This window comes from Cylas formicarius, unplaced genomic scaffold (genome assembly GCF_029955315.1).
Source record: "Cylas formicarius isolate icCylForm1 unplaced genomic scaffold, icCylForm1.1 PGA_scaffold_2__14_contigs__length_35257938, whole genome shotgun sequence".
NCBI classification, from domain to species: domain Eukaryota; kingdom Metazoa; phylum Arthropoda; class Insecta; order Coleoptera; family Brentidae; genus Cylas; species Cylas formicarius.
Genome location: NW_026844319.1, coordinates 14,617,132 through 14,635,326, shown reverse-complemented (window position 1 = coordinate 14,635,326; position 18,195 = coordinate 14,617,132). Strand labels below are relative to the sequence as shown.

Below are 18,195 nucleotides of genomic sequence, written 5' to 3'. Positions count from 1 at the left end.
TGGCAAACGTGCCTATGAGCGAACGTCGCTCGTGTTTTGTATTTTGGCAAACGTGCCTATGAGCGAACGTCGCTCGTGTTTTGTATTTTGGCAAACGTGCCAATGAGCGAACGTCGCTCGTGTTTTGTATTTTGGCAAACGTGCCTCTGAGCGAACGTCGCTCGTGTTTTGTATTTTGGCAAACGTGCCAATGAGCGAACGTCGCTCGTGTTTTGTATTTTGGCAAACGTGCCTCTGAGCGAACGTCGCTCGTGTTTTGTATTTTGACAAACGTGCCAATGAGCGAACGTCGCTCGTGTTTTGTATTTTGGCAAACGTGCCTCTGAGCGAACGTCGCTCGTGTTTTGTATTTTGGCAAACGTGCCTATGAGCGAACGTCGCTCGTGCTTTGTATTTTGGCAAACGTGCCAATGAGCGAACTTCGCTCGTGCTTTGTATTTTGGCAAACGTGCCTATGAGCGAACGTCGCTCGTGCTTTGTATTTTGGCAAACGTGCCTATGAGCGAACGTCGCTCGTGTTTTGTATTTTGGCAAACGTGCCAATGAGCGAACGTCGCTCGTGCTTTGTATTTTGGCAAACGTGCCTATGAGCGAACGTCGCTCGTGCTTTGTATTTTAGCAAACGTGCCTATGAGCGAACGTCGCTCGTATTTTGTATTTTGGCAAACGTTGCCTATGAGCGAACGTCGCTGGTGTTTTGTGTTTTGGCAAACGTTGCCTATAAGCAAATGTTGCTTATTTTATTGTTTATAAAGGAATGTCGCTTATGTTTAAGATACCCTACTACCTACAATTGATTATGTTTTTTTTATTACGTAATGATTAAGACTAGGCACCAAGCTAGAATGGTATTGTAGTTTTGAAAGATTGAAGTTACGTTTAAATTTCACCATTAGGTCTGAGGACAGACCAATAGTCAGGATGGCCGAGTGTTGGAATATTTATATTATTACGTCATATCCGACAAGACCCCGCAACAAAGAGGCGCCGCCTTGTTTTTTTTGCCGATCGTAAAATGTATCGGCGTCTCAGGCAAAAAGGACAGGGTGGGCAAGTTGCGGTGAGGAGATAATTAGGGTATTATTATGCGATGTTTTTTGGGTTTACGATGAGTTAGTTAAGACGTAGTTGTCGAACCGGGAGGATTAGACTCGATTCTGCTTCATTACGTTATTTTTATTTTGATTATCCTTACACAATCGACTTTTTTTAATAATAATTATCATTGATATTAGTTTCGACATTGCAATTTAAATAGGTTTATTTCGTATATATAAACGACTATTTGCATTATTTATTGCTGTCTAAAATAATGTATGCCATATACGGGGTAGTTCATTATGGCGAGTTTTTTTTATATGGTCGTAACTATTTGTTTTATCGAAAAAGTTGAAATTTAAAAGTTCTTTATATAAAACTGTAGTATGCAATAAGCTTAGTTGTCATTATATAAGGTATCTTGCTTTGCATTTTTGAATTCTGTGACAAAAAACTTTACTTAATTAATTTGATTTAATTTAATTAAGTTTATTTTTTATATTCCGTTAAATCAAACAAAGTAAAACTTTCGTGGTTATTCGTTCTTATCAAGCTTTTTTATTCTGTAAACATTACGTACATTTCGGCCAAATACAGTAGACCAACGTCAGAGATAAAATGTACATAAAGGAGAGATCCATATGTTTTAAAGAAAAGGACGTATTTAATAGGTACGAATCGATTCATTTTAAGATTGCTTAAATATGACCATATCTCGCCAAAAATTGCTGATCTGAAATGAACGAACATGGACAGTCGTAAGCGTCATTTTCTTGTGTTTACTCACAAAATTATCGCGTCAAATATACACATTTATCGTTTGGGACAATCGTTTCAAATTTTTAACTATAAATCCGCTCTATTTCAGAAATATTTTTCCTGCTGTACTCTCAAAGCCTACAATTTACTGCCTCTTTCACTCAAAAACCTTTTTATAAATTCTTTAAAATTTCACACAAGGAAATTTTTCCAGATCACTGATTTCCCACATTAAATTATCATTTTTTTCATCACGTTTCGTTTTCCTCACTGCTCAGCTGTTTTTTTTTTGTAATTTAGTTGAAATAATTATGGTCCTTATGGTCGTTATTTTTTATAAATTTCGTCGGATTAAATGCAAGAATTGTGTAAACAACTTTTTTTTTGATAATACATAGGTAAAAGTCAGGTAACAGACGAAGACAAAGTCCCATGATGGAGAAAGACTACATTATGGTTTGTCGAAAAACAATGAATTTACAAAAAAAAAACAAATTTTATTCATGTCTGGTATAAACAAGATAAATGGACAAGATAATTGATCGGCCAACGACAACTTTTTACATTTTATGGCCTGTTGTTGGCCGAAATATAAGTAATGCTCACTGTAAGGTAAGATAATTATAATTATAACAGAAAAAAGTATCTCTCCTTTTAGTTCAATATATCTCTGAAGACAGCCTACAATTTCTGACCAAACCTTAATCTTTAGTGAATAAAAAAGTTTTATATGGCCGAATACCCACCCAAACTTTATTTCCTTTGCTTGATTGCATAAAGTCAGGGAGCCTAAATAAAAATATCTTTCTTGCCCGATTCTGTTGAAATTTGGCCACGTTATTTGTACTGGTAAAGAGTTAATTTTGATTGAACTAGACTGAAATTGCTGATGCCGCCCGAATGGAATGACCTTCGCTTCTTTTACATGTAGTCTACGACTCAAGGATTTGTATGAATTTTTTTTGAGACACCCTGTATATTTAAGCGCAATCAAGTGTCATATCAACCCTTTTTATAGCAGTATTGTTGTGTTTTTATTTTTGCTGCATGGCTTTTCGTTTTTTCGCATCCAGCTGCCGAAACGAACTCTCCATATGGCAGCGGGAGCGGCTTGGGGGCGGTCGAGGGCGCTTCCCCCGGCCTACCCCTCGCCCTCCCTGCCGAGCCGCCATCGAGCCAAGCGGCTGGCTCCCCGGACCCCGCGGCTCTCACCGTACTTCAGCCGAGTAGCGGGCAAGTAGCCGCTCAGCATTACTCCGCGATGTTGCCAAGTTTCGCCGGCTACTCTACCGGTAAGTAATTGCGCATCCTTAAATCACCACCACATCCACGGAGTATCTACCTAGGAATTGACGATTTTGAAATTCAATGAGACCTCTGGCGGAAAATTTGTTAATCTACGGTTAAAGTATTATTTGGTGGTATCGTTAGTGATTTAGTGATTTTATGGATTCAACATTAACGAACTTTTCTATTGATAGATATCACTCAAGAAATATTGAATAAAAATTATTCTATCTAACTTCTGATTGTAAAATTTTCATTATTAAACATATTAAGGGATACGCTTCAGGAGAGCTGCAGTAATATACTAGCTTTACAAACTGCAAGCAACGCGATTTATAGATATACATGTTTTAAATTTTCACTCAATAAGTCTGCGTGTCCATCTGGAGTCTTTCAGTTTAACTATGTGGCGTGCTGCACTGCTCTTTCCAAGTGTTATTATTGATCAAACATTCGTATCTTCATGTTAACTGCTGCTGCTGCTCATCCTTCAAATTTACTGTTTTTTGTATAGTCAGATATTTACTAGATGAGTTTTGTTTTGCGACATCTGATTCTTCCTGCATGTCCCTAGTTTAAGATTTTAACGAAATACGTCCGCTTTAATTAAAATTCGAGGATAGTAACGCATAGTACGGCCATCGTCACAAGTTGTTTTCTGATAAATATTCTCTTATGACACTTGTCAAACACTTTATTTCAATAACATGTTCGATACACTCCATTTTCCACAATCCACTGTCTTTACTTCCTCTCACAAGAGAGTTTCGACGTCCCTAATTTGAAAAGTGGTGGCCACAAACCCCTTTACTTGCGCCCATACCAATTTTGACAATGAATGGTGTAATTTTTTTTTTAAGAAGTCGTAAGTTTCGAATTTTGTTGAGTGGTAGCTAGGGATAAATAAAATCCGTTTTTGCTACCAGTGTGAGCAATTATCTTTTACCTTTTCCAAATATTGCTTTAATTCCAGTGACACGAGCGGAGCGAATGTTTAAAAAAGTGACCTAAAAAGCTTATCGAACGTGTTGCATACACTTTTCCTACGACCGTTAGTTTTTGGATACATTTTCGCACAACACCAGGAATACATTCACTGACATGACTGTCAGAATTGACAAACGTCAAAATTCAAGGCGTGGGAAATATCTCCGAAAACATCCGATTGCTCCTAAACCCGTGGTTTACCCCATCTCGGAAATGTCCGAAGTGGCTTCGATTCGTGGGAAATGAAAGTGACGCTTCCCGCACGCTAGGTCGGTGTGTAATTAGATATTTTACAGACGGGAGTAGAAAAAAACATTCTATAGACATTTTGCAAAAATATTCTCAGTCATATATTACGCAAAATACATTACTCTAGCTTATTGGTATATACAGAGTTGTCCCTTGAACCGGCAGAGTCTAATAACAACGAAAAGATGTAAAAATACGATAGTTTCATTTTTTTATAGTTTAATAATTGGCGTTCAATTATATCAAAAAATTTCTATAAATGGCCCATAAGAAATGGAACATTACTTCCATTGTGTTTGTATATATATATATATATACATATATATATATATATATATATATATATATATATATATATATATATATATATATATATATATATATATATATATATATATATATATATATATATATATATATATATATATATATATATATATATATATATATTCTCACGTATTGATTCACGGATGGAAAAATGTGATGACACTATATTCCGGGATATCATCCGTTCGCTCGTTGAACTCCGACTGGAATCCTGCATCCGACTGGAATCCTGCAAATCTTGCATCCGACTGGAATCCTGCAGACGTTTCGCCAAAATCTCACTTGGCATCTTCAATGCTCGCGTTCCGAAAACACTTCGAACACTGTTCGAAGTGTTTTCGGAACGCGAGCATTGAAGATGCCAAGTGAGATTTTGGCGAAACGTCTGCAGGATTCCAGTCGGATGCAAGATTTGCAGGATTCCAGTCGGATGCAGGATTCCAGTCGGAGTTCAACGAGCGAACGGATGATATCCCGGAATATAGTGTCATCATATATATATATATATATATATATATATATATATATATATATATATATATATATATATATATATATATATATATATATATATATATATATATATATATATATATATATATATATATATATATATATATATATATATATATATATATATATATATATATATATATATATATATATATATATATATATATATATATATATATATATATAAATATAGTGTGTAACATTTGATAAAATTTAGGAATACAGGTGACATAGACATTTCTTCCTGTACTGATTTGCGAATGATGTCATTTTCTTTCCAAGAAGAATGGGTATTTTTTCGGATTTTCTTGAGTAGTAACTGGCATTATCAATGACTATAACAGAGCAAGGGGGATTAAGATCTAGTATTTACTGGAAGTAGTGTTCAAAAACATCAGCATTCATCATCAGCATCAGCATCAAAATATCATCATGATACTCTGGACCATCCTTCCATGAAAGCTTGACTTGCGCTTTTTAAAAGTTTATATATAACGGTATATACCTTATTTACCCAAGTTTCGTCGGATATTCCTGTTTTCCCTTCGAAACTTTGTAACTGCTCTCAAATATCGTTGCCTACAAATAATTTCGTCATCCATTAAAAATAATTTTTCGTTTTGAGTTTTGTTATAACGAAAATTCATTTCGGTCAAAGATTTCCACAATTTCCTCTTACCCATGAGCAGAATGAAATCCTCTTTTATTTCTGATGTGGCCGCGTTTATACTCGTCCATAAGTCGTTATATTGTTAACTGTGCCACTTCAGTCATTTCAACTATTTTTGCAATTGCCAATGTAAAGTTTTGGTGGCGCAGTTTTACTAATCAGTTTCTTAGCAATGAATTCAGAAACACATGTCATTTTTAAAAACTAACTTTGCTAACAACTGCAGGGAAAGTATCTGTAATTTTAATTTTAAACACCAAGTCGCTGGTCGGTTAACTACCTGCCCGTCTAGATGTGTTGACTGTCAGCAGCGCCACCTTGATAGAATAAATTCGCGAATATTACCCGGGGTTCCTTCCTTTTGCCTCTAAATAATTTTCGGCTTTTATTTCACAGCTGGCACGACGGTGGTTCCGAGCGCCGACTACGCGTACAGTTCGGCGTACAGTCAGTACGGGGCTGCGTACGGTAACTACGGTTACGGCACGCCATCCAGCGGGTTACTCAGTAAGTAAACAGTGAGTATTGAGTGTGACTCAACGGACATAACTTTCAATTGATCGTTGCGATCCACCTTGGTGACTGCACCGAGCATTGACGAGATTAAAAGGGCCACTCTCAATTTTGCCACCCCTAAAGCCCTCAACTTGAATACTTTGCGAAGAGGATAGGGCTTGTTGTTGCTTTAGTACTGTCATTACTATACGATACTATGTGATACTATTTACAAATTTTCTGCATTCTTCCTGCGTCCGTTGTTGATGCGTCGAACTTCCTGACGTTCCGCCAACCAATTTTTGACTGCAGATAAGTTACCATTGCCCAGATTTTCAGTCACGTTTCGATAAAAATATGGGTATGGTCTTTCCACAGATATAAGAAAGTGACCAATTGCTTTTGAATGGGATTATTAAAGGGTGGTCATTAACATACAATGCAACAAGATTATTACCTAAAGTTTCGGAATTTAAATTCAGGTAAAATTTTGGTCGGCAATAGAAAATGATTTTATACCTACCTGTGTTTAATATTCTTTGGTTTGGTATACTACTTAGTTTAAGTATATTAGTAATTATTCTTATTTCGTGTGTAATACAGCGTGTGGTGAATCGTGTGCGAATTATGCAAAATATGTGCGAGTCTAGTGTATCTCAGGAGATGCTCCCGCCCAAATGTAGAAAACACTATTCTATTGAGACTAAGGAAGTTATAAACAATGTTTGTTTGACTCTCATTGAACGTGGTGCCAGACAGCAAACATCTTTAGAAGAAACGGTCACATTCTCGAAAATTCCAATATCAACTGTATGGAAAATTGTGAATAATCCCATTTCAGCGAGGAAAAAAAGAAGCGATACTGACATTTTCTCGAGTGTAGATGAAAGTGATCAAGATATATTGCGGCGTAAAAGTTACCAGTTATACGAGGAACAAAGCGCGCCTACATTAGCTATCTTAATTAGGAGGCATAAAAAAGATGAAACCGGTGTTAAATGTGGCAGAACTACTTTATAGAAATGTATTCAACACATGGGTTGACTCAACTGATAAGTGTAAAACAAACGCGCCATCAAAAAGAGGCTGCTGGCTCTAAAGATGGTTGGATTCCAAATGGACTTTCTCTGTCTGCGAAAAATATTAAAGATTCTTCTCTGGATTACCATGAAGACACCACCTCTGATTTATTTGAAAGTTGTTTGAAAAACAAACTAGTTCCAAACATTCCTCCTAATAGCGTCATTGTAATGGACAATGCAAGTTATCACAGTAGACAGTTGACTAAAACCTCTTCCTCATGTGACACAAAAGCAACAATCCAAAACTACATGTACAATAACGACATTTATTTTCACTAAGAGTATACCAAAAAGCAATTAATTGAGGTTCTACAAAGCTTGAACATACAAAAGGAATAGGTCTGCGATAATTATGCAAAAAATCTAGGGCATACAGTTTTAAGGCCTTACCACTGTATATTTAATCCCATTGAACATGTTTGGCACCAACTGAAATCTGCCATTCGTCGTAACAATGTTTTTCTCCGTGTTAACTCCAATGTCCTCAAACTTATAGAAACCGAAGTTTTTAACATCCCTCCACAAAGTTGGGCAAATTCTGTTAAACATATAGAAAAAGCAGAACAATCGTATGTCCATATTGCAAATAATATAGAACAAATGATAATTAGAACAGGCGATGATAACGATAGTGACACTGATATATTATGTGAATAATTTTAAGTAATTTAAGTAGGTAATAAAAATAATTTGTAATTTTATTTTAGATTTAAACATAAATACATACATAAACAAATATATATTGTTTAGTATCTTTCCTAACAAAACCCCAAATAATTAAATTCTAAGCAAAGTACGGATCTGTTCGGCCATATTTCATTCTTACAGCTTGCCCGGGTCTTTCCTTAATTCCTATCAGTTAGTCACTTTCTTATATCTATGAACAGACTTTACTTTGCTTTTCCGTCGGCTTTGGCATAATTTTCTGATGGTGATGTCACTAAACTTAAATAACAAAAAATCAAAAATCTTGCTGACTAGTACCTGGTAAGTTTATTTCATGACTTTCCTGTGTGCATTGTATTGTTTATTGTGACATTTCATCACTATAGCATAAAAAGTAGTTGGTTTCGTTCACAATTCATTATGGATTCATCCTTCTTTTGAACGTTGAGGGAATAGTCCTACTGATCCGAAATACAAATGTGTACAACATGAATTGCTATGTTATGGATATAACTCAAGGAAAAGTAATTGAAGCTTTGGGTCAAGAGAAGAAAGCCTTACTTGGATTTGTTTTCAAGGCACAATGCAAAGATGTTCTTTAATATGTCGATTTCTGCAGTAATTAAAATTCTATGGATTTAAACAACATATATTGTTGCTGTGCAATTTTCCACAAACAATTAACTTTGGTGCATGTAAAATTTTGGTAAACTGTATCGAAATCCTTTCAAATGCATATGGTGTTTTTCCGTACAATTTTATGTTATGTTTTTCCACTTGAATTAAAATTCATCTAAAAAGGTGGCTTTTATAAACATGTTTTTGAATTATTTTGAGAGCTTACGCATTTCTTCCTTATACCCTTGCCATGTCTATCAATCAAATTTCACTCACAACGATATTTGACTCAGAAATTTGTTTGAAAATTTAATTATCTTTCAGAAAACATCTTGGTGCTTCATAAATCTTAATAAGAAATTGCTACAAATTTGGTTGGTTTGCTAACTATAATATATAACAAGACGCTCAAAGAAGTAAAAACATGTCACCTAAGATTTTTGGTAAAGTATTTTTGATGTCGCACTGGCGAACAATCTTGCAAAATAATGGTTTTTACGTCTTTTTTTCATATACTTATTGGATAAATCATACTATTCGCTCCGTGTATGAAGCCTAATAGCGCCGCCCACGGAAAAGAAGGAATTACAGCACTCCAATTTTATCATTGTCTTTACGTGTTAACTTATAAATAAAACAATTAACAATAAATTTTGAGATGGATAAGTAGTATAAAGTGATTTAAACGAAAGGTACGTGAAAATTATATATAACAAAAATTTTTTTCTGTAATTAAAACGTGTAACAAACAAATAATAATAGTTTTTTTATTGACAGCATAACCTGAAAATATGGCATCGGTAATATTGCAGACCGGGTTTGAAAATATCTCCCATTCAATAATTTTCACTGCAGGTACGCTAGAAAAAGGAAAAAAATTGGCTTTTTGTCATATTAAACACATTGAAGAATACGTTGGTGGCAATATTAACAATAAGTTAATTGCTAAATGCATTCAGCAAACGTCCGTCACTGAAACACCATATAATTTACAGATTAGAGAAAAAAAAACTTTAAAAGTGGCTTTTTTACTTGATTCTTTAATTTTTTTAGCTGAATAGTAAAAGGCAGGTGGTACATACTCAATGTACTTGCATTGCCAAAGAAACTGGCGAATGCAAACATATTGCGGCATTTATCCACCAAATAAACAATGACCGGAGTGTGTCTAAAACGAGTGTTCAGCGAGTGGGGATTTCCATCAATTAATCATTTAGCAAAAGAAAAATATTCTCGAGGAGCTACGGTAAATGATCTTTTTCCTCAAAAAGTGCTTAAAAATCCTCCTCAGCCACTGCACTTGAATTTGGAAGACTTTAACGATATCGAATGTCCAATTAAAAAAAGGTTAAAAGTCGATCATATTAGTGAGGAAGAACAAGTCTGTACGGTGGTCATGAATATATGTCTCGAAGAACGACAGGTAGAACTAATATCAGAGTGTACGAAAAAGGTGATTGCTTGTCTTTTAAAGAGTGCTGGTCAGTGTATCACCATAGGAAAAGACAAGTTGGCTCTGTCATCTGAGATAGCACAGTTTTACAGAGACCGGATATTATTAGACAGTGAAGAAGTTTTCACATTGTGTTTACAAAGCACACAACAAAGCGAGACGGTAAAATTGTTTGAAGCAAGACGTGTACGCATAACGGCCAGCGCAAAAGCTCATAAGATAAAAACAATAACTCGCACTTCAGCTGAATCTTTACTACAGGATTTTCTGCATCCGAAAAGTTTAAATTATGGAATTCAAAATGAGGTAAAAGCTCGCGAAAATTACAAATTACTGCATGATGTTCACGTATTTCAAATTGGATTATTTGTGTCTCCCAAACAGGCCTGGTTAGGAGTCTCAGTAGATGGAATAGTAGTCAGTGACGGCATGGTAACTAAAATAGTCGAAGTAAAATGTCCAATATCATGCAAATCGAAACCAATATGGGATAAAACTGTAGCTACGGGAAAAGTCCAATGAAAAAAGAACCATATTTATTATATTATATATTATATTATTTACGAAGGTTGAATTCATTTCTTCATGAAAATCAATCTGTACAGCAACATCTTTAAACCGCGGTTGCAGTGAGTCAATAATAACTTCACTACATTGCTGTATATCCATATGATCATTCAGGTTATCGGTATCCTTATTGTCGTTGAGGTCATCGTTACGTGTTCTTATATTAACAAGCTTAGTGTTGTCCATTTCGGAACCATTTGAATTTTGACTTCTCCGCATTGCTCTCGCGAATCTGTAATCGAGAAATCCTATATTTTTTAGTAAAATGAACATCTACGATTCAATTAATTTTTCATATCATCCTCTGTACAAACGTGGGTCTTTTACGTCCAGCCGTTTTGTATCTACTGATCTCGGTCCAAAAATTATGTACAAAATTACTGTTAACGTTACTAATTGTCAATCCGATATATCGATTATAATTTTACGACCAATAGAGAAACTTCTTGAAATGTACGTGGTTTACTCAATAAATATTACATTAAGGACAAATGAAAAATTTTACAACCAACTAAACGCCAAATGTAAAGCAAAAAATATAGTTTTTCGTGGAAAAAAAAATTTGCGATTTTTTTTCTTTTTTTAATGTTAATTACATGGCCGGGGCAAAGCATACCCACGTTTATAAATCAAGGTTTAATAAATAGAAAAATTACCTGCTTTGTGCTTGTACTTGCTCTGATTTATTTATTTTTGGTTTTCCGTAATATTTTTCAGGAAATATTGTTGGGAGATACGCAGGGCTATTAGGATGCTCCGACTTTTTACCTCCTACAAAATGTTGACTGCAAATACATGATCTTAAACTAGGTTCCCAAGAACTTCCGTCACGACTACAGAAAATTGAATAATCATTTTTACAAATTTATAACAATAAATTCTGAATCAGTTATTAGGATAATCATGGTCTTACTTACTTCATTCTTTTCACAGCTTTAACCCACTTTACTCTCTTTTCGAGGTTATAGACTTGCGTGGGGAATTTATAAAATTTTTTGTTGTTTAAGTCTTCATTAACACAGCAGCCAGGAACACAACAAGTATTTCCTGATCGCCTCGTTCTAACCGTTTTTTATTTATAATTAAAAATCGTTTAAAATTATTTATATTTTCACTTTTAATCACACTACTCATTAGAGTGTACGAAAATTTGGAGTGCAAAGATTCGACTGACGCTCACGAGGCTGGCATCCAATTTTTCCTTGACCACGCCCCCCCGCACAGAGCCTATACAGCATTATTGAATATTTGCAAAAAATAAAATAAAAAACACAGTGGTAGGTATTATACTTTTAAGTTGATTTGCTAACTAACTAACTATAAATTTAAATACTAAAGTTATTTGTACGTTATAATGTTTTAATTTTCGTGTCTACTAAAATGTTTCTGTTTTAAATGGGCATTTTTGAATCCTACATGTTATGTCAAAAGTGACGTTTGCAAGTCTAAATATCTATCGATTTTTTTGACTGAAAACCTTTGCCCTATAACAAAAATAAAAAAGAAATGGTACTGAGCAATTTTGGTTGATTTTCTTATTAAGCGGCGATCTGTTTTATTAGTCTTAATTAGTTTAAAGTCTAAAGTTAAAAGTTATTAAAAAATTAATAAACACCCCATTCAGCGTATTAAAAGAAACATTTAAAAACTAACATTAAAATTTTGAATAAAAAAATTGCGTTAGAAGTTTTTTGGTAAAATGGAAGCACCGCATTCTTATAGTTCTCATACTGACCAATTAAGAAAAGGATAACTTTGTATAAGGTTTGGCCATCTTAAGCTTCGTTCTTTTATAAAGGAATGAAAAAGAGAGCAGGCCTTTTCCACAATTACGGGATTCCGTTAGAAACATATATATTTTTCTATTGCCACGCTTTTGCCCAAGGCCATGTAATGGTAGTAGTTTTTGAAAATTATGCTAATTAAGGTACACACATATTGTACTTTGTCGCACTGTTAATGGACGAACCTTAAAGTACGTTTACAATTCTCGCCTCAATTATCTCGTCACCGAGTGCCACCAAGTGCCATAGAAAGTCACGAAAACCTGGTGATGGGTAAGAACAATCGGTGTCGGCGGAGAGTGGCCCCTTCTTATCTTGTCAATGTTCGGTGGTGACGGCATTTGTGAATGTCGTTCATTTTGCAGATGCGGCGTATTACTATGCGAACAACGACGTGTCTACCGCCAACTCTGTCGCTGGACACCTTTCTACGGAGCAGAGCAGTCGGAGTCCTCTGGCGGCCACTAGAGCCAACTCGTTGGCGTCGGCGAATTCGCCGACAGAGAGCGGTAGCGCCTGTTTGAAGAGCGAGAACATTTTCACCCATGATCTGAATTTGGGTTGATAGATACAAGAGAGGAGGACGTTGTGACCGCGTCGAAACGAACTTTTTTTTTTCGAAGGTTTTCTAAATTTTTCTAGCGTCGTACGTGTGTATAATTGTGTGTAGATAAATACGATCTAAAGCATTAGGGCAATGAAAAGGAATATTTTGCGTCTTTTGTTTTTTCATTTTTTGTAAAAGAGCGACGGTATTCTCTGTTAAATATTTATTTCTAGCGACCATTTCAAATGTGTTTTTTTATTATTATATATTTATCATATTTTATATATTTTTTAGCTTTTTAGTACACACCAAAGAATGTTTTTTTAAGATTTGTTTTAGCGCACTTACGTCATATCGGGGAACAACCCCCAAAAGACACACTAATAATGTTTGGAGGTTGTTTCGTTGTATAGTTATTTTTTAGACTTTGCATCAGAATCACGAACTGTTCGAGTAATTACAAATTCCCCGCTATACCTTCCAATTCTCCGACGTCCGTTCTCCTAGTCAACGACGTACTATTTTAATATTTAGTTATTCGCATTTTTTACCAAAACCTCTAAAAGAAAGCTTTTTTTCCGGTCGTTATGTAATGGGCGTTTCACGTTCAGTACCCCATTAGAAGTTCTGGAAGGCTGAATAGGTTTCTTCTTTGGCCTTAATGCGCTCATAAAATATTTACGCACCTGCAGCGTTGCCGGGTCAATTCAAAACAGACGACAACATTGGAAATTCAATATAAATTAGTACATTTTCCGATTTTGCGCAAAATTCTGTTAACATTTCCCTTTCACTTTTTTTTGTAGGAAAACATCTCTTTATTAAAGCCTACCATTTTTTGCGTTAGTGAGCTGGCTATTTCAAAATTTGACAGGGATTAACTAATTCATTTCTTAGAATAACTAATGCGTGACTTTGATGATAAGTCATACAGGGTGTCCCAAAAATTTACATTTGCAAAAAAAGATTAGTAACCGCAAAAAAATATTTTTTTAAAAGCAAGAAGTTCAATAATTTATCTACAGAACCTAAGTATATTGTCCCTCCTTTCAAAAATTGTAAAAAAAAATCCTCATAAATTATTTACCAAGGTAGGTTGTGCCTCGCTTATCTCTTAAGTCGTCTTCAAAAGAATTCAATAAAGCACGAGAAACAACCCTTTCAAAAAAATGGAAAATGCTAATGTTGAATATTCATTTGCATTTGCATATTAATTGACACTTTTTGACGTTCGTATTGAGTGCCACAAAGTTATCAGCAGAACCTTTATGAGTCTATACTCAACATATTTGGAGATTTTGTAAATAAATTATTGAACTTCTTATCTTCATTTACTGTTACTAATAAATTGTTTTTATAAATTTTAAATTGTGGGACAAGTTATATGACTTAAGATGAAAGTCAGGGATTGGCCATTTAAAGAGATGTATTAGTTAAGCGCTTTGAAATTTGGAAGTAGCTAACTCACTTACTCAAAAAGATATTAAATTTTAATAAAAGGGTATTTTCTGCATAAGAGAAAACATCCGAAATAAGGGAATGAAATAAGCATAAGGAAATGTTAACAAACGCTCATAACTTCTAACACAATACTCAAAGTGACTCGCCCTTTAAAGGGTTGTGCGATGCCAAATAAAAGTCGCGCCACCCTATACGAGTATTTCTTTGCTATCCTTCCAACCCAAATATCCCTCTGTCCTTTTACTTTAAAATGTGTAATAATATACCAAAGAACAGACTTACCCCCGCGCCCCTTAAGCAAAATGTTATTTGTACTTTGGGGGTGGCCGAAAATATGATCCCGAACGGATGATATTTTCGCTACTCCGTATATTTGTATTTAAAAAATAATGTGATAGGCGAAGGCCCCCGATGAAGTTTCAATTTTCACTCATTGTTTTGTCAGAAGGAGAAAAATCAAATTGATAGATTATTATTATCGGTTCACCAAAATGAAATAAATACCTGTCACATTCACTCATAGATGTAGGAAGTTTATATTTAGAGAAAATAAAATAAATTTAAAAGACCCGTCGATTAATATACTTTGGCCCCAAAGACCTTGTTGCAGACTAGATTTGTCTCAAATAAGAATTTCATTTTTAGTGAAATCGGTAAGTTTAATTTAAAAATATTAAATCCATTTTAAACAGGTACCAAATAGTTGGTATACATACATACAAAATAGTTTTAACTAGAGGCACTATTTGGTCTCACGTATCGTCCTTATGACTCATCACTAAATAGGAAACAAGTCCGTCTTAATAAATCCATCGGTTACTAAAATTAAAATATCTAAAACTCTTACAGCGATTTACCTCGAATCCCATTTGGGTTTCGTCCTGTAGATAGTAAGTTGATTTGCTCGAGATAGTCTATGGCGCTAATCATGTCGTTCCCGATCTAAAGAAAAAAAGGTTTACTTCGAAGTGGCTAGTTTAATTATTTAAAAGTATTTTAAGTAAATAATAAACTTATCGAGCAACGGCCATCTCTTGTGCCGAACTGAAGTCTATACTGAGTAGTTCGAACAACTGCTCAACGTAAATGCAAGAACTTCGGACGACAAAAATTCCAGTTTTCTTGGCCTTGATTAGGGTCAAACATATAAATGTCTGAAAGATTTGTTAGCACGGGATACGTTAGCCAGTAAATCATTTGCGAAATATAAAAGTGTTTTTAAAAAATCATTTTAGAACCAACCGCATAAATTGGTCTGTGGTATCAAATTAAATTCAATTAGAACGAATTAATTAATTATTGATGCACTTAAAGCTGTAATAACCACCAAACTTACAAAAGTTTAGCTACAATTGTTTGCAAATGAACCTACAGGGAAATCTAAGAAGTTTAACTACCAGAAATGTTAATTTAATTAGTCCAAATTTATTCAGAGTAGACAACCGTCGTGGAATACCAGTCAACAAAAAAGTCTAGAGTCGAGAAAGAAGCCTTGTTAACGATATTTGAGACTTCATTTTGATACTAACTATCCTGCTGTGCGTTGGAAGTGTTTGTCCTGCAACCGTTTAATGTAAGAATATAGTCCAGAATTTGTTGGGGGTTGAGTTTAAACTCCATTTCAAAAGAAAATGAAAATTTCCAGGTGAAATTGTAGTCTACCTATCCATATAGCAACTTAGACTAACGAATAATTATTTCATAAAATTTATGTATAAAACTTTGACATATAAACTCAACTATACAAAAGAATCTCCATTCCACCTACAACAGAGTTGATGCCCATTTTAAAACTTGGATCTCCCTTCATTTATGCTTTTTTTTCTTCTTATTTTCTATTACAATTACAATTCCGAGTTTTGTTTAAATAAGCGAAAAAATACTTCTTTAACCTCATGTACTTTGTTACACTATCACATTATGTACGTATCACTGTCACCAAATTAGAAGTCAGATCAGTTGACTCGGATATAGATCATGTGGATGACCGGGAGATGCAGCAAACTTTTTTTGTGATAATTAAATTGAAAATATTTTTCTTTATTAATTGTTTTAATTTATTCATATCCACATTGTTATTGTCATGAAAAATCTATGTACTAGGTGGTAACCACGTGAGGTGGTAGTCACATCTACGTTTTTTGTAGCTCCAGATGGTACTAAATAGAGAAAAACCCCCTGGAAAGTTAGCCAAGCGATTTCTAAAAATATATTAGTGAAATTAAAAGACGAATTATTTTATTGTTATAATTATCTTAGTAAACTTTAGTATAATTCACCTTCAATTTTAGTTTTTGAAAAACGTTTAACATTAAATATTTAAGAAAATATAATTTTAGAATTGTAACAAGTTAAGCATTATTTCACATATTTTAAAAATTTATTTAAAGCCTTCATTGTTCATTGCAGTTAATTTTTTGAGAAACTCTGTCATATTTTCTATATCTTAAAATAAATCTACAACAAGCATTCTAAAGCTTGTGTAGCCGATTTGTAGCACAGATATCATTGCAATAATAATGCAGTATATTGGCATGATTTAATAACGACAGGATGAAGGATTTAGATTTTTTTTTGCGAAATTTGAAATTTAAAATGCTTGTGTTTTTATGTAAGGATATGCTATTGGAAAATATGCTTTTTGCAATAGCCATGAGACCTTGATTTTGAAGCATAAGTCATTCTCAAGCATTCGGTCGACATTTTTTACTTTTATTACAATAAAGAATTTAAGTCCATCATAAATAGGGCAAGGTTGTTATTTAAAAAGGAAATTCTATATTTTTTTGAGTAAATTATTATTTGCATTTAATTTTAGATTATTTTGAGAGGCAAAGTAGAAATTATTTGCTTAATCATTGTTTATTTTGAAACAAGAATATCCAATGTCTCGAATGTCAAACAAGTAAAGTAACTGAGTGAAGTGAAGTGAAGAGAATTGCCGCCAAGACTGACCCCTGAAATAAGCCTGACGTTATGCTACATACATTCGACTCATTCCCGTCCAACACTAGTTTTTGAGTGCGGTTGGAAACACAAAACTGGGTGACCGTTGAGCCCATTGTAACCGATCTGGGCACAAATAAGTTCGAGGTCTAGGGTGTCGAACGCCTTGGAAAAGTGCAACAACACTAAAGCCACTGACAGACTGTCAAGCGCCGATATAATTTTACTGGTAATATTGGCAAGCGTTGAAGTAGTACTGTGTTTTTTGCGAAACCCTGATTACAAATCGGATATATAATCATTAGATATAGCTTGCTCCGATATCTGAAGCTGAATAACCCTTTCCAGTACCTTGGCCAGTGTTGGAATCATGGAATCAGGTATATTAGACTGAAATCACCGGTCGATTTAGGTTGAGCTAGTTTCAGAAAAGGTTTAATCAAAGATAGTTTCCGCTGCAGAGGAAAATAGGCGTGTATATACAACAATGTGCAAATACGTGTTATGTGCCTAAAAATCGCCGGTAAACAGCATAAGCGCGGATACGCCATCTGTTTAATTTCATCAAACGTTGCAAATTTATTATTCAATTGAATTTTACATTTAATTTCAACAAAAATAGGTCGTTTTAGGCCCACGGGAGCCAGCGCGATTACCCGTGTTTGATTAGCGAGCGCACCAATCCCCTCAATATCAATGTACGTCCCATTTACTAGGTAGTTGCTGTTAAAATACTTTTGGGTAAA

The 18,195-nt window shown here is 34.4% G+C and overlaps 1 protein-coding gene across 6 annotated transcripts in view; it reads left to right on the top strand.

Moving 5' to 3' along the window:
- LOC132698194 (paired box protein Pax-5) overlaps positions 1-15,091 on the top strand; it is a 259,029-nt gene extending 243,938 nt beyond the window's left edge. For 3 of the 6 annotated variants that reach the window (XM_060664133.1, XM_060664132.1, XM_060664130.1), the window contains 3 exons: positions 2,871-3,089; positions 6,227-6,337; positions 12,861-15,091. In XM_060664133.1, coding sequence (XP_060520116.1) covers positions 2,871-3,089; positions 6,227-6,337; positions 12,861-13,060 — 530 coding nt within the window. In that variant the 3' untranslated portion in view covers positions 13,061-15,091. Of the gene's footprint in view, positions 1-2,870; positions 3,090-6,226; positions 6,349-12,860 lie in introns of all 6 variants that reach the window. The other 3 variants (XM_060664131.1, XM_060664134.1, XM_060664135.1) reach the window with 3 other exon arrangements.
- Positions 15,092-18,195: the final 3,104 nt, after the last annotated feature.